Source organism: Terrapene carolina, unplaced genomic scaffold (genome assembly GCF_002925995.2).
Source record: "Terrapene carolina triunguis isolate 2854851 unplaced genomic scaffold, T_m_triunguis-2.0 Scaffold85, whole genome shotgun sequence".
Taxonomy (NCBI): domain Eukaryota; kingdom Metazoa; phylum Chordata; order Testudines; family Emydidae; genus Terrapene; species Terrapene triunguis.
In genome coordinates this window covers 19,758,814-19,781,619 of record NW_020664436.1, presented here as the reverse complement: position 1 = coordinate 19,781,619, position 22,806 = coordinate 19,758,814, and the positions used below count along the sequence as shown (strand labels likewise).

The window sequence follows — 22,806 nt, the reverse complement described above, 5'->3', positions numbered from 1 at the left end:
CTGATAGTCAACATTTGGTATCTGGCACTTCACACAAAAAGTAGAATTTTCATATATCTACAATAGAAGCAAGGAGAGGGTAGATCCACAGGAGTCAGTGACAGATGTACTTCATTTTATTGGGACTCTAAATGTAATTGTAGTGTAGTATAATTCCTCTTTGTATTCACTAAGGAAGGAGAAGACAATATCATAGAGACACAGATGCTTTTCCCAGGGTGAGAAAGAAGTAATATGTTGAAAGGCTTTCCCAATGCACTGGAGCAGATAATTGAGCAATTAGAGCCATTAAAAGCAGACAGAGCATCAGGCCCACAAAAAAATTACAACCTACAGTTCAGAAAAATCCATTATGGGGAAGCAGGAACTTTGTGTAAAGATTTGACAGCTCCTTAAAGAGCATATGCTCCCCTCACGCAGCGTGGAGAAGGTTTGGAAGAGGTATGGCACATAAGGGATAAAGGTGGCTATGCCATAGTACAACTCACACTGTGTAGCCATTTCCAGCACTTCCGTAACTTTTATTCCATCCTTCAGAGCAGGAATGTCTGCTCTGTGGCTTTAACTTTCCATGGAGGGGGTATTGTTGCCAGGCAGTGGCAGCCCAGCAAAATGGACTGTCATGCTTCTGGTGCTGCAGAAGGCCTAGATATGCACAAGTTAAGATCTATGGCAGCTGGCCCTGTTCTCAGGGATCTGCGGTCTTTCCATGAAGTGGCAGAGACACCCCCAAGTCCCAGAGGAAACAATATAGCAGAGCTGCAGTGTAGAAAAGCCTATACAACAGGGTGTAGGAGAGAGGTGGTGCTTCCACACAACTTTAGTCAGGGTGTGGAGCATATGACCCTAAGAAAGAGGGTAAGGCCAAAGGCCTAGAGAGTAGTTAACATTCTCCAGTGTACAAATTTAAGAAAAGGAGGCAAAATTTGAAAACTCAGCTACTAAATCAGGCTTCCTGTGTGCAACAAATAGTGCTAAAAGGGAAGCTGTTTCAAAGCACACTAAAGAATTGTTAATGCGCAGTAGCAGGGTCCACACAGACAGTTAGTGCGCAGTAGGCTAGTTCAGGCTAGATTCACACCTCAGCTTGGTGTGAATTAAATGTTAGTGTAGACCAGCCCTTATTAAGGTATAAAATAGTGGGCAAATGTGACTTAATCTACACAGACTAGAAGGAGGCAAACCTTTTTCATTGAACAAACACATGTGAGAGACTGAAGCTTCTTTTTCAATTTTATACCTTCCCTTCATCCTACCAAACTTAAACATTCAATGTCAGAGAGTAAAATGTATCAACTCTGCTTCAGAGTTTCTTCAAGTACACACAATTATCAATCCTCTAAACTGGCTGTTTACAGCGATAAGGCAGATTTGGACTCTGCTATGAAATCTGGAATTGGGGTGAATGAAATTGGATCATCCAAATGTAGTTCTGTAACATCAAAGGCATCATACTCCCCCCTGTGAGGCAGAGAGCAGAAATGGATGTAGAGATCTTTAAAATAAACATTATGTTCTGAGGTTTGCTGACATATTTTCTTTAGCTAAATGAATATATTTGCTTCTAAATCTTTAAAACACATGCATATTTGAAACAGGTTCTGCCAGTATTTTCCTTCCCGATAAGAAAGAGTTACAGTATAGATTTGTTGTTAGCTTTATAACTAATAGACTGTTGTTGCTAACCGTGGTACTGAATGGATGAGGTATTTAGAAAAATAAATAGAATTAAAGAGTGCAGTTCAGTGACAAACAATCAGCAAGAATCCAGAAACTGAAAACTATTCCTGACAAGTAGACTTTAACTATTTTAACACAACAGGGTCAGTTATGGATGCCTGAGCTGTAAGTTTCCTGGCATTTTTCCAGTTTAAATCAGATCTTAATGTTTGGAACTGTGCACATGTGCGTGAATATTATAGAGTATCAATGTGCAGAATCACTAAAAGCTCCACTTTTAATAGTTCATTTTGATCTGCATGAAACTAAACAGTTTATAGATGACTGCCAAGAACGGCTTCAATGAGATATAAATTTGAGAGGGGAACTCCTTTTTTCCTCTCCAGGAGAAAAAAAAAGGGCAAATATTCAAAATCATAATTATCTTACCATTCAAATTCCATTACTATTAGAGGGCCTGAGTCTCCAGTCTTGATCTGTTTGAGGAAGGGCATGAGGATCAGGCCCATATTATCTTAAGTGGCCTTTGTAGGTCTTGACTATTGGAAAGAGAAACTGCATACTATTTAAAATGCAAAGGACTAGATTTTGGCTTGGACTACAGACCCACACAGGGGAGTTAGGAGGAGTGAGTTACCCCTTTAGACGTCTGCCTGAAATAGTGAGCTTTGGGTCTGGGTGTGCTGGAGTAAGGTGTGCTGCATGCACTTGAAGCAAAGGGGCAGAGAGAGTTTCCATCCATCCCCAGTGCATCAACCAGCACAGCTGAACCATACAGGTGTCATAAATTGCCTTAGCTATAGGCCAATAGTAAATTATGACCTCTCCTGTAGCAAGAGGGAAGCAGGGAGGGAATTAGAAATAAATAAATTAAAATAAATTTATTTATTTCTAATTCCCTCACTGCTTCCCCCTTCCTACAGGAGAGGTCATAATTTACTGTCTGAGGGTATGTCTACACTACAGGATTAATCCGAATTTAGATAATTCGAATTTGGGAAACAGGTTGTATAAATTCGATTGTGCGCGGCCACACTAAGCACCTTAATTCGGTTTTTAACCACATTAATTCGGTGGTGTGCGGCCACACTACCCCATTAATTTAAACACAGTAATTCGGTGGTGTGCGGCCACACTAACCCTAATTCGAATTAACAAAATCGATTTAGGCTCTACTCCGTTCGTCGAGGTGGAGTACAGAAATCGATTTAAAGGGCCCTTTAATTCGAATTAACTGGCTCTGTAGTGTGGACGGGTGAAGGGTTAATTCGGATTAACGCTGCTAAATCCGAATTAATCCCGTAGTGTAGACCAGGCCTCAGACAGTTGTTGTTGTGGCATGGTACCTCCTGGGGCACCCGAGAAGGCACACCACTCCTTGCTCAGGGCTGTGACTAAAGGCACAATCAAGCTCCAAGTATAAATAGGAATCTGCTGCCAAACTGTTATATTCCTTGTACTGCAATAGAAAGACATAAAGGAGATATGGGGTACAATTTATTTGAAATATAACAAGATTTTTTTGGATGCTCCAAATGGTGTCTAATTGATTTGTCATGCACAGGTGAAATGTGTATGTTGGCAATCAGTGCTTCTCAATCCCTTTATGGTTTCCAGATTCCTTTTTCAGATTCAATATGTTTTAATAAACCCGAATTGCAAAGCATATGATAAAATATCTACTGCAGCTACACCTGCAATATCATAAATATTGAATTGGCTGTGTTCCGTGTTAGTCAGTAAATGTGGGCCATATTCTACTTTCGATTTTTGTGAAACCATTGATTTCAAATGGGAGCTCTGCATGCAAAACAGTAGAAAGATATGATTGTATAGGTTTATCTAACAGTAAAAACAACAGCTCCCTATAAAAGGATTCACATCAACAAGCTTATGTAGATAAATTAACATTCAGGATACCAAAGAACACATTTGAGAATGCATTACTGTGGCTTGGAAGTTTGTATTTGTGTAAAGCTGTGTATAAATTACAGAGGGAAAAGGACAAGTTTCAGGGGGCTAGTAGTGAAACTAGATGGGGAACCTCAGTGTGTTTTTCTGGGTTGGCTAAACAGGATGAACAGGAAAAGTTATTTTATATCCTTTTAAAAACATAATTAAATATTTAATGTTGTCCCATAACAAAAATATAAATAATGCAAAGAACTGTTTCTCTGTGAATAACCCCTTGCACTTTATTTTAAAATGAAGACGGCAATATAAAGAAATCTATGACTTAATTGTAAAGTATCTTCATATCCCATGCAGTTATGTGGCTTTGGTGTATGGCAGAGGCAGATATGTCTTTCCTGGACCAGGACTGATGCATATTACAAAATTAACTAAGCCTCGGATCCTGCCCCAGTACATAGCACAAGCAACTGGGCCGTACACTGGGGAATCCCACCCAGCTGATGAAGTGGATACTAGCTATTGTACAACCTTCTCCCTGTCCTCTGCGGAAGGAATGATTGATAGATACATGTAGCAGTGAATCCACTAGCCTCACACTTCCCCTCCCTCAATCTGCCCCCACACAGCTGCTGCACAGCAACAGCTGGGTTGTACACCATGCAGGAGCGCCTGCACAAATTTTGTCCCCCACCAAACCATGTGTGGTTGAATGGCCTAGTTCCTCCACTGGCCAGATCCTTTATGCTTGTAGAGAGAGGGACAGGATTTGGCCGTTCGTTCCTATTTTCATATTGTTTTGATTTAAGGAACACTGTGATTTGTGCCCTTATAAATAAATGAGCTCAGCTCCCCTGGTGTAACTTGGCCCTGGAGCTGACCAGGGGTGAGTCTGGAGAGTTATGAGCCAGCACTGATTGACGTGCTAAGAGAAATGCTCTGTGAATTGTTTGAAAAATGATTCTGTCCAGCAAATACTAGCCCATAAAATCTGACTGAAATTAAGGGAAGGATTTGCTGGTAATTACTAGTTTCAACAACCCCCCTCGAAATTTTCATTCTGCTTTATCTCTGGTTATCGGCATTGTACTGCTCCTTCTCACCGTCACACAGTGGAGCTGTGGGAGATTGACAGCAGAGAGAGCCAACATAATCGCCTACATATCTCTTTAAAATGTTGGTGGTCAGGAACTGATTATGGCACCAATTTATTTATTTAATTTATAAAATGCACCCAGCACATCTCTTAATAGCATGTATGATTAACAAAACACATAACTATACAAGAGTCAGAAAAAAAAAAGGCTTGGCTCCCGCCTTTTAAATTACTCATTAGCTGACCGAGATCCTTTCTCTCATGTAAAAGCCACAGAAAAAAGTTGGATCTTGAACTGTGATCTAAAGTTGTACAAACTCTGGCTTTGTCAGACCAGCAGGAGAAACAATTTACAAATTTTAGGGACAGACCTTAATTGCATGCCCCTTAACTAAATCTATAATATGCCTCAGCTGGGTCAGGGTTATGGGTGAGGTGTGAAAAGGAAGGAAAGAAAACAGTCTGGTTTTGAGAATGCTGGGTGAGTTTGCTGGGTTGGTAATTAAAGAAACAAAATGTACTTGGAAAAAAATGAGCAAATTTGATCTGGCGTCACTGGGAGACAATAAACGTGGGATCCCATGATTCTACTTTTATAATAAATTTTCAGAGAAGATCCTCATCTTAATGGGTCATAAGAGGACAAAAGTTTAAAACAAGTTATGTCATTGATCAGGGTTTTCTTTTTGATCTAGGCCATGAATTAATGAGTATATAATTCTTTTCTCTTTTATCTAAGATATGCTTACTCAAATTTTTTAAAATATTATCAGATCAAGGGAGAAGCAGCAACCCTAATCCAGTGGGAAAAATAGTTTTGTCCAGGTCAAGTTATCCATTGACTATCTCTCACAAATTGTATGGCGACAGAAAATGAAGGATGAAAATGGTAGAATACAGAACAAAAAATCCCTCTTCGGAGAAAATGCAGAAAAAATAAAAATAATGGTATTTGTATAAAAGCAACATTTCAACACTGTAGTTGGAGTAAAAAAAAAACCCAAACAAATCCCCAAACTCATGAAACCAATGAGGCTATCAAATCATTCAAAATAATACATCAATAAACAAGCACACAGTGGGTCTGATCCAAAGCTCATTAAAGTCAAATGGGAGCCTTTCAATTGACTTCAATAAGCTATGGATCAAGCCACATAATATCAACAGCTAAGATCTCCTGAAAAAAGTAAACAATGAAAATGAATCTTCCTTTTTTATTAGTTAGATTCCATCTTAACAACTCATTATTGATATGACTTTGCAGTGTTCTTTACTAACCAACTAACCCACTTTATGACTTTTCCCTCCTCCTTGCACATTCTGCATGCATGATGTGATACTAGGATGAATCTGGCCATCTACAGCCTGATGCATTTAAAGCCTGCCTCATCAGTCTAGGACAGGTTGGAAATGACCTACAGGTAGAGAAAACTAACATATTACTATTTTCAAATAGACTGGTATAATACTAGCCTAAAGAGACCTGGGTTTAAACTCAAATGTAGCTGATTTTAAAAATGTTTGCATTTTGCTGCTTTTGTGTGATCCAAGGTAGTCTACTTGGATTCTAATGAGCCACAGTGGGTCACTGCTGCCTTTTCCATCACACACTCATGTTGCCCATTGTCTCCTGCTCATACTTCCAAGCAGGAGCCCTCCCTCTCCCTCAAGGAGGACCCATGACACCAGGGTTCCTCACTGGCTATTTGGGTGTTCTTAGTACACATAGACCTTTGCCCATCTCTTCTACCACTACCCCATTTTAAGGTCCACTCTGTGCAATTAGCCATGAATGCCCCACTCACCCTGCTGCTGAGAATATGGGCATCCTCCTTTAATAAGAGATCTGCCATTGACCAACTTCTGTTGGATACAAAACAGTACACTTTTCCTCCATCGACCCCACTGGTTAATATCTCTATTGTACTCAGAGTCCCATTAACTAGAGATCAGAGGAGAGAGAATTCTTGAATTCACTTCCCATGTGGCAGCACACAGCTCAGTGTGCCTTGGCTCTGGAGTACAATATTTTCAAAATGCAAACATTTCTAGACTGCTAGTCACTAAAAAGTATTATAGTTTCTAATAAACCTTCCAATACTGAAACCTAAAAAGTATGGTGTATCACAATGAACCAGCCTGCCTTTCCTGACTTTGGCTAGTTCAGTGACAAACTTTTCTCCTTGCCTCTCTCTCCTTTCTGGTTGTGCGCTGTCTGTTCATATGTTGTACTCAACCCACCCTTTTTTGGTATCATTCTCTGTGGTGTGTCTGTTTCATGTGCGTTATCTGTTAGCTACTTCTTCCTCCTTTAAATTGATGGTGCTCCTCATGACCTGCTTTGGCAATACCTCCAATGAACATCCTCTCGTTCCATGGATCCAATCTTCTGATGATGCACATTTGTCATCTCTATGGAAATGGTGATGGTCTCCTGCCTGTCTTTGATATCTCAAACCTTCCCTCATATATTCCTGATGCTACTTGGATCAATAGAAGAAGAATGGGCTGATGGACCATGATGATTTCAGAGCTTGCTTAATTTCAATGGGTTATGATTTGGTATGAATTTTAAGATACAATGAAATTGGTTTTGCATATCGGTAATAATGCTAACCCCGTCAGCATTAAAGGTTACTATAGTTTGCACATACTACAAACAATAATATTTACACTTTGCCTATCAATTCCAATTTTTTTCTATACTTTAAAAAGGTGGTAAACATTAAAAGTAAAAATATACCCCCTGAAGACACCTATTTTATGGTTTGATGCATTTAGCTTTGATTTATGAAGTATATTCCATGAAATTTACATTGTATCAAATAAATATACAATTAAGTCCTTTCAGTTTATAGATATATAAATTAGCTTTTTGTCTGCATGAGAGAGAATTATTCTGAGGCTTTTTAATACTCCTAATTCTTGAAAGCAAACTGCAGGGTTGAGATTTATTTATTTAAGATCTCTACATTTTTCATTCCCTTGTTACTGAAAAAAAAATCTTAGGAGTAAATTTAATTGTTGCCATGTATTAGGGAGATTATTTTAATAATTGTTTCTGCCAAATGTAGATACCATAATAACAAAGTGTATGTTAATTGCTAAGAAAGGCCCCAATCCTGCAAGCTGCTCTGTGCGGGTCAAAGCCTCTTTAATGTCATTGTCGTATCACACTGATGCAAGGGTCCATCTGTGCAGAGTTAATTTTTATTCATATACTTCAATGGGAGCAAGATCAGATTTAGAAGAGATGATAGTATCAATTTATTCTTTGAACATGTGAATTTAACATATCTTTGAATAGAATAGAGAAACCAGTATGACATTGAGCAGAATTGAACATGAATTGAACGCTTTGCATTAAAGTAACAGCTCAGTTTAGGCCCCAAATTTAGATTCTGTTTGAAAAAATGTGTGAGGGGGCACTTTTCAAATGTAATAAGAATCAAAATGTTTTCATTACTTTTGAATATGTTTAACCATTCCTCGTCAATGTTGTCCCAAATGCAACAGCCTTGTTATGGTAGTGCAGAAAGTGATACAAATTATAAAGAGAAAGTGAAACCTCTGGAGACTAGTTATACTGTACAAAGGAAGAGAAATGGAAAAGATAAACAAACCTTTCACTCCATTTGTAACAAGGGAGACGCTGGTGTATGAATGTGTATCATATACCCATGCAGCTTCACTTACCCTGGTCAAGGCCAAGGACTCAGTGCAACTTAAGTTCAGCATATGCTGATTAAGTGCTTTGCTGGACTGAGGCGAGAGTGCTCAGCTCTTTTCAGGACTGAGCCGCTAGTAGGAGAGGAGCTTGATAGAGTGCTAAAAACAGAGAGAAGATTTTTTAAATAAAGGATTAAGTCAAAACTATATCATGTCACTATTTTTAAAAAAGATGGAAATTAATGATCTATTAAAAATAATTTAGATTTAGTGTAGAAAATATTTCAGGAAGCAGAAAGTTAATTGAAGGGCACATACCATGCTTTTAGGACATTTTCAAAAGTGCCTAAATCCCATTTTCAAGAGTGATGTAGGAACTTTTGCTCCTAAGTCCTATTGACTTTCAGTCACATTTAGGCTCCTAAGTAAATTTTGAAAATGAGACTTAGGCTTCTGAGTCACTTAAGTATTTTTATAATTTTTACCCAGAGCCTCTAGTAGTATGTCATAGAGATACATTATGTTGAAGTTTGGTTTTACAGTTACTGTCTTTTTCTTTTTGAATTTCGTCAAAGGGTGAGGCAGAGTTTGCCCGAATTATGTCCCTGGTTGATCCCAATGGGCAGGGAACTGTCTCTTTCCAGTCCTTCATTGATTTCATGACCAGAGAGACTGCGGACACAGACACAGCTGAGCAAGTCATAGCTTCTTTCAGAATCCTAGCTTCAGATAAGGTCAGTCCTTTTGTTCCTAGCTGTAAGGAATTCCCTGTATTTCAATAGCAGTGTTGTTTAACCTTCCTTTGATGAAAGTCTTACACAAAATGTCTAGTATATCTAGGGTCTGTTTTTCATTAAGAAGACTAAAGCGCTCACCATTCATTCTTGTGGTACTGGTTTGTACTTCGACCCAAGCTTCTAACAGGAATGTGAGTGGAATTCAAAGCTGGGTCCTTATTCCTTCACATCACAAAGAACTAACATAACATGTAGATAATGGCACAGAGAGTACACTTATAAAGTTTGCGGATGATACCAAGCTGGGAGGGGTTGCAAGTGCTTTGGAGGATAGGATTAAAATTCAAAATGATCTGGAGAAATGGTCTTAAGGAAATAGGATGAAATTCAATAAGGACAAATGCAAAGTACTCCACGTAGGAAGGAACAATCAATTGCACACATACAAAATGGGAAGATTACTGTGGAAAGGGATGGGGGTCACAGTGGATCACAAGCTAAATGTGGTCAGTAGTGTAACACTGTTGCAATAAAGTGAACATCATTCAGGGATGTATTAGCAGGAGTGTTGTAAGGAAGACACAAGAAGTAATTCTTCTGCTCTACTTCACACTGATAAGGCCTCAAGTGGAGTATTGTGTCCAGTTCTGGGTGCCACATTTCAGGAAAGATGTGGACAAATTGGAGAAAGTCCAAAGAAGGGCAACAAAAATGATTAAAGGTCTAGGAAACATGACCTATGAGGAAAGATTGAAAAAATTGGGTTTGTTTAGTCTGGAAAAGAGAAGACTGAGAGGGGACATGATAACAGTTTTCAAGTACATAAAAGGTTGTTACAAGGAGGAGGGATAAAAATTGTTCTTGTTAACTCCTGAGGATAGGACAAGAAGCAATGGTCATAAATTGCAGCCAGGAAGGTTTAGGTTGGACATTAGGAAAAACTTCTTAATGGTCAGAGTGGTTAAGCACTGAAATAAATTGCCTAGGGAGGTTGTGGAATCTCCATCATTGGAGATTTTTAAGAACATGTTAGACATACACCTGTCAGGGTTGGTCTAGTTATTATATAGTCCTGTCTTGAGTGCAGGGGACTGGACTAGATGACCCATTGAGGTCCCTTCTAGTCCTACACTTCTATGATTCTCTGATAAGATAAGATGCACTGAATAGTTTTTGCTCAGCTGACACAGCTGCATATACAGTGGTCGTGCTCTGCTCATGCATATCCATGGAACAGTATTGATTTAAGGGGGGTAAAATCCTCTTCATAAACCCTTTTCTGACTTCCATGGCATTGCCTGGGTGTGGCTGAGATGAGAATTTTGGCTGAGCAAAATACCGTGGGGTGATATGGAGCTGCCTCCCCCAGGAGAGTTCTGGGAAGCACTATCCTTCCTTCAGCCACTGGGCACATACAGGGAATGAAATTGCTGCACATCTCCCAAGGAATGTGGAGCATATTCTCCTCTCCACAGCCAGCTCTGCTGGCCAGGGCAATGCAAGAGTAGGAGTTGAGGAACGTGCGATAGGGAAGAAAAGTGTTTCATAACTCACTCCCTTTTGGAGTAGTCTGTGACTGTGTCCCAGAGAGTGCTGCCAGCAAGCAGTTCTGTGCTCAGGCGAGAACAGGACTGCAATACCACGGGGCAGACTCAGTCTGGCCCCTGATACTGATTTCGTGATCTCGACTAATAAGGACTAGACTTTGAATTCCAAACACATTTCAAATAGGAGTTTGTGCTGAAGATCAAACCAAATTCCCAAGAAAGTGAGATATGAACATTTTGCTGTTGTTTTAAATTTTAAATAATGTCACAGGTGTCCAGAGTGGCAAATAGGTGCTTTTTTATGTCATTCTAAATTGAAAGCAGTAATTATTATAATAAAAATCTTTGTCTAGAAACTTATTATAATATTGAAGTCAACGGTGTATAACTAAGGCTAGACTTTGACCCTGTCTATTTGCTGAGAGGATTATTCCTACCAGCTAATGGTTGAAGTTATGACTCAGCAGGAGAAATATTCTTGGTTAGGCAGGAAGTCCTAGTTTATTAATATTAGGTCTATAAGATACACAAATAAAAATCTGTTAAATAATCTGTTCTGTATCTGGGTTTTTTAAAAATAACTTTTTTTTCAGCCTTATATTCTTGCCGAGGAGCTGCGGAGAGAACTGCCTTCTGAACAAGCTCAGTATTGCATCAGAAGAATGCCTGCCTACTCTGGTCCAGGTGCTGTTCCTGGAGCTCTGGATTATACCTCATTTTCATCAGCATTGTATGGAGAAAGTGACCTGTAATTCACTAATTGGCTGTACTCATTGTCTGCATTGGAAAAAACAACAACCCTGATTTCCCAGTTTGCTTCTTGAAAGCTTTGACAAAATGATTTAAAAATGATTTTTACTAATATAGTAGGTACATTCAGTGTCGAATATTAGGAATGCAAATAACTAGCATATATTTCAGTGTGCAGCACTAGTAGGTATCTGAATTGATGGTATTAGTTTATCTGGCCTATATATTATTAAAATGTATTTTAAAGAAAAGATGAATCACTAATTTAAAAAATATATTAAATTTGAGACCCATTCAGATAAAAGAAATTAAAGCTTGTGAAAATAGAAACTATCAAGACTAACAAAATATTTTGCCATTTTCAAAAATTCTTCATCCCATATATCCTGCTTTTACTATGTTCATAGAGCTCCATGTTAGAAGTCATACTTTTTTCTTTCATATAAAAATATTACTTTACAGATTTTATGGTTTTATATGCTTCCACAGGTGGAGTTTAATAAAATAAACAATGCAACTTTTCAGAGAAGAAAAATACCCATCAAGTAAAATACTTAACCACTAAAATAATCCCAAACTGTATTTTTATATCTTTTAAAGGTTGTTTTCTATTAACACAGAGCTGTAACATCAGAAGCATAATCCTGCAAACTCATAATAATTATAATCGTAATACCTTGTAATAAATCAACAAGCAGTACTTTTCCTTTTAAGCCTTTTACTTTGCAACTGAGAGAGCAAAACTTTCACAATCAGGAAATAGTAAGGAAGCTAATACATGTAAGTTGTATTATTTTGAAACCCTCAGTCATGTCTATTTTGAATAGATTCTTTGTTTTCCACTGTGTGAAAGCCAGTTCTTTGTTTTAGTGAACAACCTGCATCATCCCACGAGATGCAAAATCCTATCTGAACTAGCTGAGTATGGTTGTGTTGCAGTTTTAACTGTATGTCACATACAGAATTCAGATTATAGTTTGTCTTCACTTCTGTTGAATGGCAGTTCTGCTACCATATGCTAGTTTGTTTTACCGGAGTCATGCTTCCATCTTGACAACCTGTAGAGAAGTAAAGCAATCACTTTTTTACTTGAATCTTAACTGACACTGAAAAATGCAATGTAACCAAACAAAACATTCACAAATGGTGAAGTTGTGAACTGTACAATCCAGTGCTACTAAAGCAATGATGTGCCTACTAAATAAACTCTGCTTTTCAAAACTTCATGAAGGTTCAGTCATTGAGATTCATCTAGTGTTTCCTCTAAAGAACCAGAAATTTTTCTATGCATTAAATAGATTTCTCCATTTGCTTAAAAGAGTAAACATTCCATGCATTATCCCAGTTGGAACAATGCACACAACATTGCTGGAGTCAGTGTCTTGGCTGGCTAACAAATTAATTGGTATGGGGCAGCTATGATCTAGTGCAGAGGTGGGCAGACTATGGCCCGCGGGACCCTCCTGCCCGGCCCCTGAGCTCCTGTCCCGGGTGGCTAGCCCCAGGCCCCTCCCCTGCCGTTCCCCCTCCCCAGCAGCCTCAGCTCACTGCGCCGCCGGCGCAATGCTGTAGGTGGCGGGGCTAGCTCACTGTGCCGCCGGCGCAATGCTCTAGGTGGCGGGGCTGTGAGCTCTTGCCCGGCAGCGCAGCTGCAGAGCCGGCCTGACCTGGTGCTCTGGGCGGCATGGCTGTAGCGCCACCAGACACCGGTGCTCCAGGCAGTGCGGTAAGGGGGCAGGGAGCAGGGGGGGTTGAATAGAGGGCAGGAGAGTTCGGGGTGGTGGTCAGGGGGCGGGGGTGTGGATAGGGGTCAGGGTGGTCAGAGGGCGGGTAACGGGGGGTTGAATGGGGGCAGGGGTCCTGGGCAGGAGCAGTCAGGAAGGAAATGGGGGATTGGATGGGGAGGGTGGTGGGAAATCAGGGGCAGGGGTTCTGGGGGCAGTCAGGGAGAAAGGGTGGTTGGATGGGGTAGGGGTCCCAGGGAGGCAGTCAGGAAGGAGAGGAGGGGTTGGATAGGGCAGCAGGGAGCAGTCAGGGGTGGGGGGTCTCAGGGTCGTCAGGGAACGGGGGGGTTAGATGAGTCAGGAGTCCCGGGGGGCCTGTCGGGGCGAGAAGAAGGGGGGGTTGGATAGGGGGCGGTGGCTGGGCCACGCCTGGCTGTTTGGGGAGGCACAGCCTCCCCTAACCGGCCCTCCATACAATTTCAGAAACCTGATGTGGCCCTCAGGCCAAAAAGTTTGCCTGTCCCTGATCTAGTGGCTTAAGGCCAGGGCTGGGAGTGAATAGAACTGGGTTCTGTTCCCTACTCTCTGCCTTGGGCAAGTACCTTAACCCGTCTGTACCATTATTTTTTTTTTCACTTGTAAAAGGTAGATGATGCTTATCCACCTTGATGAACTGCTTTGAAATCTATAGATGAGAAGCGCTATATAAGTGCTAAGAATGATCACGTCTTTATTTGATTTTAATACTTGGATACTATGGAATTTCCCAGACTGCTAGCCAAATGAATGCTCAGGAGACTGTACAGCTGAATCCTGTTGAAAAGATCCATTACAGTATATCCCATGTTCACTGTTGTATGCGAATGAACAGTGTGTCTGTAAACCAGTGAGCTTCCAAATTAGGCACAGGCATGGAAACAAAATCTCTGTTTTACAGAAACAGAGTTATACTGGACATTTTAATGCAAAGACAGTTCAGTGTAGTGATAACTGGCACTTCCACAAGCTACAACATTCTTTACATGCAGCTGAGTGCTGCTCCAAAAGGCATGACATTCTTCCCTAGCTTTGAAAGCACTGAAACATTCGTTCTTTCATCCGAATGTTCCACTGATCAGGATAAGCAAGGAATAAAGCCATCAGCACCAGTAGGAAATAGCATTTGTAAAATAATTTTTGATCCATGGAGCAAGTCTGTAGTGTCCAAAGAAAACAGCAAGCAGAACTAGCCTTAGAGCGCCCGGTAACCTACAAGAGAAGAGATTTAATGCCCCATCCAAACCTACCTAAAGATTTTATACTGTATTTGTCACCTTGCTGTTCCTTACATTTAAAAAAAATATAAAGTTTCTCTCCCTCTCCATGTTTATTTACGGAAACCAAAGTTAAATAATTGAGTTCTGTATTTTGTTCTGAAGGGGGAGAAATTTGTGGTCTTTTTGATATTTTCTGGGAGTGAGTTCCAGAGTGGTGGGACAGCCAGTGAGCAAGCGCTGTCCATTGTGCTCACAAGCCTTCACTTTTGTGCCTGAAAGTTGCATTGTTCTACTGAACCACTTTGTTTACACTTGGGGCTGGTGGCTGAATTGGCATTTGCTGACTGTCATGCTCTGATTAGATCCATCCCAGATTCCTTGGTGTAATGACCTGCAATATTCAACCCTAGAGTTCATGGATCATTATGGCCAAAGTGGGGGCTGTCGCAGAGTGTGGGGGACTGAGGGCCCTGTACCCCCGGCTTCCTGCGATTCCCCATGACTCTCAGCCAGCCAGTAAAGCAGAAGGTTTATTTAGACGACAGGAACACAGTCCAAGACAGGTCTTGCAGGCACAGACAACAGGATCCCCCTCAGTTAGGTCCATCTTGGGGTCCCCAGGCACCCCAGCCCCCTTGGGAGGTCAGAGCCCCGTCTGCCTCCCAGCCATATCACCAGCCAGCTCCTGAAAACTCTCCCTTCAGCGACCCCTCCCACAGCCTTTGTTCAGTTTCCCGGGCAAAGGTGTCACCTGGCCTCTAACCCCTTCCTGGGTTCTCATGTTACATGCTCAGGTATTCTCCATCGGTCAGTCTCCCATCCCCCAATGCAGACTATCCTAGCCACACTCCCCTGTCAGCATTCAAAGACCACAGTAGGAACAGTCCCAGTTCATCACAGGGGCAAACATCTTAATGAGTTTTAAGACTGAGTTTGTTAAATTTGTGAATGGTATTAGATGACGGGGTTGCCTGTAACAGCAGGGGACTGGAGTCGGCGACCCAGGAGGTCCTTTCCAGCCCTATGTTCCTACATTAAAGTGGGATACGATAGAGCAGAACCAGTCTTCCACTCAGTAGTGGGTGCTAGAGGATGTTTTTAACACCCATGGATATTGTGAATTAGTGAGGAGTCGAGAAAGACTCCAAGGCTGTAGACTGTCTTAACAATTCTAGGGCAGAGTCCCTCAATGGAGGTGATGTTATGGACATGGCCAGTTATTTGAAGCACATCTCTCTTCCAACAGCATTGCCTCCATTTGTCCTGGTTCATTTTCAGCCAACTATTCTTCAGCCAGGTGCTGACAGCACCCAGGCACTGGGGTATCTAGGAGACAGTAATGTCAGCTTTTGAGGTTAACAAAATGCAGAGCTGATGTTGTCTGCCTATCGCCTTTAATAGGGATTCCAGAAGCTCTTGTTTTCTTATTCACTAGCCACAAAAGGGCTGAATCAGAGATGCCAGTAGTGGTTAGTGGCTTGTATTTCCATTAGAATATCCAGGACTTCATGTTGTTCCAAACTTTTGGAGGGATTGTACTGTTATTGATTACATACTCAACTTGCTCCTGGTGTCTGCGCAGACCATTCCACGTACAGGTGATGTAATGAAGAAGGAGATAATTCCTCAGAGCAGTTGATTTCTGATGCTAGGTGGAGGCATTCTGGTTTATCACAAAGTTTGTGGTTCAGAATAATTCTATGGGGCATGACTTTGCTGCTATTACTATGGAATCAACAGTATAAGCGTATGCACTTATGAGCTCACTTCCCACATTGGTGACAATGTTTCTCCATGTGCTTTTAAGATCAGCTCTGACAATAAGTGGACTTAATAAACAAGGGACATCCATAAAGGAAGAAGAGCTCTGTGTGTCTCGAAAACTTGTCTCTCTCACCGACAGAAGTTGGTCCAATAAAATATATATTACCTCACCCATCTTGCCTCTCTACTGTCCTTTAAGAATGACTCACAGAAGTACAGATCCCTGTCCAGGCTGCTAGGGGTAAATCATTTTATTCTCCTCTAACCTGTTTTTCTTCTCTTCTCAATCCCATTTTTCTCTCAGCTCTGCCTCCACTGTCTGTTGCCTCCTATCCCTACCCCTAATTGCCTGTCCTACCCAACTTCACACACATGAAGCAGCTTTTGCTTCAAAACATTTGGAAGTAACCGGAGATAGTGGCCATTAAGGAGTGAAGAAAACCCTCCACACAATCACTACAGCTATTTCTGTGCTCATGAACAATTTTCAAGAAGAGTTTAAAATGTGGAGACCTGGCACATTAAGCCTTAGAACAAACCAAACAAACTATACAGGCTCAAAGTCTTCATAAAGGAAAGGAAGACTTCTATAAAACACTCTTTCCCAATATACTCCTTAATAAGATATAGTCAGGGGTGAAAGTAACTTAAAGGACTTGCCGGTATGCAGGGCGGCCGGGGTCCTGGGCAAGGTTGGGGGGCGGCTCTGGGCCCCCGGAAGGAGCAGGGCCTCGGGCAGAAGGGGCAGGGCTGGGGCCAGACTCCCCCAGTCAGCCCTTCAGCGCTGCCTGGCCCGTGCCACCCAGTGAGCCCCGATGCATCTGCCCTTCTCCCCCACCCCCCGTCAGCTGCCCTGCCGGTGCAGTGCTTAAAGCACTGCCGTGGCAGCGTTTTTACATCAGCCATGTACCAGCCCGTACCGGCTTACTTTCACCTCTGGATATAATACAGGATTGCACATCTGTAGAACACAAGGATACAAAGGAAGAAATCAAAATAAGGCCCTGGTCTTGGAAGATGTTCCACACAAGCTGATGCCTTCTTCCCATGCAGAACAGGTTACAGGGTCTGGTCCAAAAATTGCTGGTCAGTCAAGGAAAATCATGTTAATTGAGATGGTAGTGTGGTAATGTACAAGGCACTGGACTGAGTGGGGGGGAAACTCTATTCTAAGCCCATCACTGCCACTAACATGCTGTGTGACCGTGGGCAAGTCCCTTCCCCTTTCTGTGCCTCTGTTTCCCCTCTGTCTTGTCTAGTCACATTGTAAGCTGTTCAGGGCAGGTATTGTCAGTCTCTCACTTTGTGTTTGTATAGTGCCTAGCCCAAAGGGGTTCCAATCTCAGTTGGCCTCTAAATGCTACTGTAGTACAAATTTATAAATAACAAACTGAAACCCAAACAGTGTCAGTGGTGCCAACTCTTGTGATATTTGCTGTGTTCTTTAAAAAGATACGCAGCTTCTGGAATCATGGAATTATCAGAGAATTTCAGCTTTCATAAAACAAAACAAAACAAAACAACACACACAAAAAACAAACCCAAAATAAGTTTCTAGCCTTCATGGTGGCAGAGAAAAGCCTGAAAATATGAAGCTTAAATGCCCACAAAAAAACAATTAAAAAGACAAAAGCAAACAAAACACCCTCACGATTTTTAAGCTGATATTTGTTTGACTCATTATTTTGGAATGCTTGGGGCTGACAAGTCAGAACACTATCAGTATTTAATCCAGTTCTTCGGGTCCTGTGTCAGAAGCTGCCTAGTAACATGTATTCTAGTCAATAGAGGGTATTAGTAGGAACACACTAGCCATCAGTACGTGTTTGATGATTTCTTTTCCTTAAATAGATCTTCCTCAGAAGGGGGCCAAAGCTTGAGTGTGGGGTGGCCAAAGCCAAAGGTCTTCAGCTGCAGGCAGGGGACCTGTAACCTGAGCCCTGTTGCCCAGGGCTGAAGCCCTTGGGCTTTGGCTTCGGCCCCAGTAAGTCTAAGCTAGCCCTGGCAACCCCATTAAAACAGGGTTGCGACCGACTTTGGAGTCCCAACCCACAGTATGAGAACTGCTGTGTTAGACAAACCAGAGTGCCATTAATAAACAATTACCAAATATATAACATTACATTTCTTTTTGTATGTATTTAGGTTGCAAAGTCAAACTCTCTAAAGTAGAGGCCAGATTTATGGTTGCCTGTGCAACCTTTTATTCTGTTCCCTTGTGTGTCCCATCTGTGTACTGGATGAGTGAGGACTCCTGTGGTAAAAATACCATGTAATGATGCAATTAAAGACTGTGTATCTTAATGGATACACATAAGGGGGCAGAATTAGGGTTTAATTTTCCCCCACCACAGAGTTGGGAATCCCGTCCCTGCCCTGCCCCCAAAGGGGTTGGGATAGGACAGGACAGTGGGTTTATGTGCAAGGTCTGGTGTGAGGTAGTCTGGCTCTTCCCTCACTGCTCTAGCAGCTCCCAATTGTTCCTAGTGCAGAGCTGATGCTGGTTTGAAAGCAACAGAAAGGCAATGATCTTTTAACACTCTAATGGAGCTAAATCTGAACTGAATTTCATGGGACTGCGAATAGAAATTTCTCTAGCTTGAGGCCATCCTCACTGCTGAATTTCAAAGATCTGCTGCGAACAATGGAGATGTTAGAAGTCTTAGCAGAAAAAGTTGCAATAATCCTTTATAATGGAAAGTATAAATATAAGGATAGTTACCAATTTGCTCGATAATATTCAGCAAAAATAAAGAAACCAAGGAAGGGAACCCCAGATCCCCTAATCTGTAACAAAGCAACATTAATACAATTAAGAATCTCTTGTATTTGAATTAAGTGTAGCTGTAATAATATGACACCATATTGAGTGTATGCACATACATAGGGCTCTCTCAATCTCTCCTGTTGAAGCTGTTCCACTGTGAATAAATAGTGAGATAATGGGGACCCTGTGTCTCCCAAATATTTGGGGTGCTCTAACCATTGGAGTACAGAGTCATTCTCACTCACTCTCTGTTTTTGTCCCGATCACTGTTCTACTGTGAACAAACACTTAAATGTAGGGCACTGGTTAAGGCATCCATGTGGAATGTGGGGACCCAGTCCCTCTATTACAATCACTTTTTCATTATTTATCCCCAGTGAAACAATTTCCACAGGAGAGACTGGGGACGCCCTACATCAGAATATCCCACAGCTCAGTGGTTAGAGTCCCCTGTTCAAATCCTTTCTTTGCCTCTGGCAGAGAAGGGGATGGGGATTGAGCCTGGTCTCCCACAGAGTAGGCAAGTATTCTAATCATCAGGTTAAAAACTGCGCTCCCTGGATTTGGACTGGAATTTGATCTTGTAGGTGACCTCTGAGGCCACCTACCAGATCAGGCCTAGCCTGTGACTTAGGTGGATAAATTGAATGCCAATCTTCCCCTGGTTTGTGAATCTGGGACTTGGGGTGATAGGTGTCCAGATGCCCACAGTGAGGCGTGTTGTAATAATTGGGCCTACAAATTTACCCTAATTGTGAGCTCAGCTGTAAAAAGTAGGTGAAAGTTCATAAAATGTCACAATAACCTATAATAACAAATGTTGATGGAAAAAGGTACAAAAGGGAATCAATAGGCTTCTTTGAATTAGTACGAACAAAGTAGCCTACTGACATAACTCAAGAACTGTGTTAAGATCATGCTTTGTAAACAAGAAAATGTGGGACTGGAAATTAATGAACCAAAATTGGTGTGTCAGATATTAAGCCTAATTGGAGGACAAAATAAAGAGGAGATGGGCTGTTCCACCCACCACTCCCTTTGTGGGTCCTTAAAGACAGCGATTTTGGGGGTGAAATTGGCTACTGGAGCAAGCTTCACTGTCATGGCTGCCACCCCTATAATTTCCTGGGACCCTGGACCTTCTTCATCCTAATCTTGAGAGATGTCCTGACCGGACTGGGCCAGAGAGAGGGAACCAGATGACATGGCCACCTCCACCAGCTCCACCTAAATCCTGAATACCACCTGGGATGTGAGACTGTCTGTCTCCCTTTTTCTCTCATGTGTCCTTTTTCTTATTACTACCATATTTCTTCACTTGCCTAACTCTCCTCCCTTCTGTTTAATAAGCATCTGGCTTAGCATATTTTGTAACACTGCTGAAAGCCTGTGACCAGAAAGAGGCAACTAAATTCAATGCCTTAAACAGCCCAATACTTATATGAGTTTACCAGGTCTTGGAGTGGCTGATCAGACTGCATGCTGGGTCTGTGTTTCTCCAGCCAGCAGTGAGGCTACAATTGAGAATCAACACTAGAGACAGAAGTTGCATTTTCTCTCGTTGCTGTTCTTTCCTCTCCCCTCTTGTGTGTGTCTTGCTTTGTCTTCTTAACAACAGCAGCAGTAACAACAGCTCCAGCCCAGCTCAACAAATTTCTCTTTTCTCCAAAAGGACAATTATTACCATCTTTGATACCATCTAAAAGACAGTCAAAAAGGGTTTTTTTCCATCTAAAAACTCTCTCCAGCTAAAGGGAAAGGGCACAAGGGATGCTGTTAAAAAGAAAATCTTACTTAATTCCTTTCATTTCAAATGCTTAACTGTTTTTCCTTCCTTTCTGTATCTTTAATAAAAGGTTTAAAGGATTTTTAATGGTATGTTTGCCATGATACTAAGCAGGCTGAGATGACTTTATACTAAACCCTGAACCTTGTTTAAAACTGTTTAATGTTGGACGATGACGGGGTTATGCTAACGCCTTTGGCTCATCTAAACCACTACAACAGAACGCAGTGCACAAGCTCAAAGGCAGAAACTTAAGTGCTTACAGGGTTCAGTGAGAGTTTTGTGGATCACAGTGCCTAAATCTGAGGTTTAGGTGCCTAAGTACCTTTGTGGATTGGGGCCTGAGCAACTTCCATGCAAAACTGATAGCAATAGCAAAGTGGACTGCCCTCATGGAACCTTTGGCACTTCTCCTTTATCTTGGTAAAATCTCTGCATAGGGTAGTGTGTGTTGTTTCTAGTTTTTGCTCCCTACTGTTATGGTTTTACAGTTGATTTCTTTCAGGGGTTTTATGTTTCATGTTGATTGGGGTTTTTGGGGGTAGCTGGAGGTGTCAGTTATTGGAACATCTTACCAGCGGGTGTGATAAATTCTCCAAAGTGATGAGGTCTTTACTTCAAGATGGGATGCCTTTTTAAAAGGTGTGTTCTAGTTCAATCACCAGTTATAAAACTTGCTGTAGGAATTACTGAGTAAAATGCTATGGTCTTTGTTTATGCATGAGGTCAGACTATAGATGAATGGTTCCTTCTAGACTTAATCTATTTATCTGATTATGTATTTTGTGATATCTTCTGATTCTTCTCTTTGTGACATACTGTAGCTTCCTCCACCATAGCAGCTTTCATCATGTCAGGGCTCCTAGATTTAATTCACCGGGTAACTTTCATCTGTCTGAAGCATATTTCATTTAAGGATACACATTCAGGTTTACAATACACTATAGCTCTTGAAATCAGCTCCTTGACAATAGCTAAGATACGTAACTAAACTGGTTTCAGAGTAGCAGCCGTGTTAGTCTGTATCCGCAAAAAGAACAGGAGTACTTGTGGCACCTTAGAGACTAACAAATTTATTATTTTTTGTCAATCACATCTTACAATCTTTATTATATTAGACCAGAATCTTTGAGTATGTGTATGATACGTTAAAGTACTTTTACTAGATGCCATTCGCAGACAAAACTTTGACTTCTCATGTTATTAATTTTAAATGGGCTAATGCATGTAATACTCCACTTAAGTTACATCATAGAAATATTTGCAAATATTAGTATTAATGTAATTTTTTCCCCTTTCATATATGGAAAGAGTTCATTCTACCTGACGATACATCTCGTTCCTGCTGTCCTCCACTACATTTATAAGGGGAAAACAGATTCTTCATCTGGTTTAATGTAAGATTTATAAATACTTATATAAGATAATGACCACATTAGTCTCTATTCTTTTAAACAAACATGTCAATTTTATATTGCTATTTGTCCAGTTATAAGTTTAAATTTCTTACTTGCATATACCAGCATAATTAATTTGTTGTCAAATTGTATTTCTTCACTGTGAATAATCCCTTTTCTTGAATCATGAAGTTGAATTTGTGATACTTATTAGCAGCACTAGTGACTGAAATAATCATGAGTTATCTGGGTTTCTAGGTCTTGTTTGGCTCACAGAGGGTTTGTAACCAGCACTGTGTTGGCTAATTACAAATATTTAAGTACCTTAAACCAAAAAGCTGGCGGTAAGCTTTTGGCTTATTGCGAATGTCTGCACCTTTTCTAGCTGTGTCAGCACACTGGTATATTATGGAACCAGGGTTTGTGCTAGCTTCTTGGAGGCCACTCAGATCAGACGGACCTCTCCCAGGGACACTGGTAACACCAGAATAGCTCTATCTTGTCAAAGGTGGATCAGCCATTTCAACTGAGATTCTTTTTTCTTTCACTCTACTGCAGCCTCTCCAGAAGGGTGGAGACAACCAATGCTGGGAGGGAGGCAGTGGGAAGAACATAAACAGCCCTGGCTCTGGGCATCCCTAAACCTCTGACTGCCAGTTCCCGGGATTGGCTCAACAGGGGATGGATCACTAGGTAACTACCCTGTTCTGTTCATTCCCTCT

At 41.2% G+C, this 22,806-nt stretch overlaps 1 protein-coding gene across 3 annotated transcripts in view; it reads left to right on the top strand.

The window, feature by feature from the left end:
- The window catches only part of ACTN2 (actinin alpha 2), an 88,039-nt gene extending 75,423 nt beyond the window's left edge, over window positions 1–12,616 (top strand). For 2 of the 3 annotated variants that reach the window (XM_024198469.3, XM_024198470.3), the window contains exons 19-21: window positions 7,184–7,249; window positions 8,932–9,090; window positions 11,234–12,616. In XM_024198469.3, coding sequence (XP_024054237.1) covers window positions 7,184–7,249; window positions 8,932–9,090; window positions 11,234–11,392 — 384 coding nt within the window. In that variant the 3' untranslated portion in view covers window positions 11,393–12,616. Of the gene's footprint in view, window positions 1–6,030; window positions 6,109–7,183; window positions 7,250–8,931; window positions 9,091–11,233 lie in introns of all 3 variants that reach the window. The other variant, XM_024198471.3, reaches the window with a different exon arrangement.
- Window positions 12,617–22,806: the final 10,190 nt, after the last annotated feature.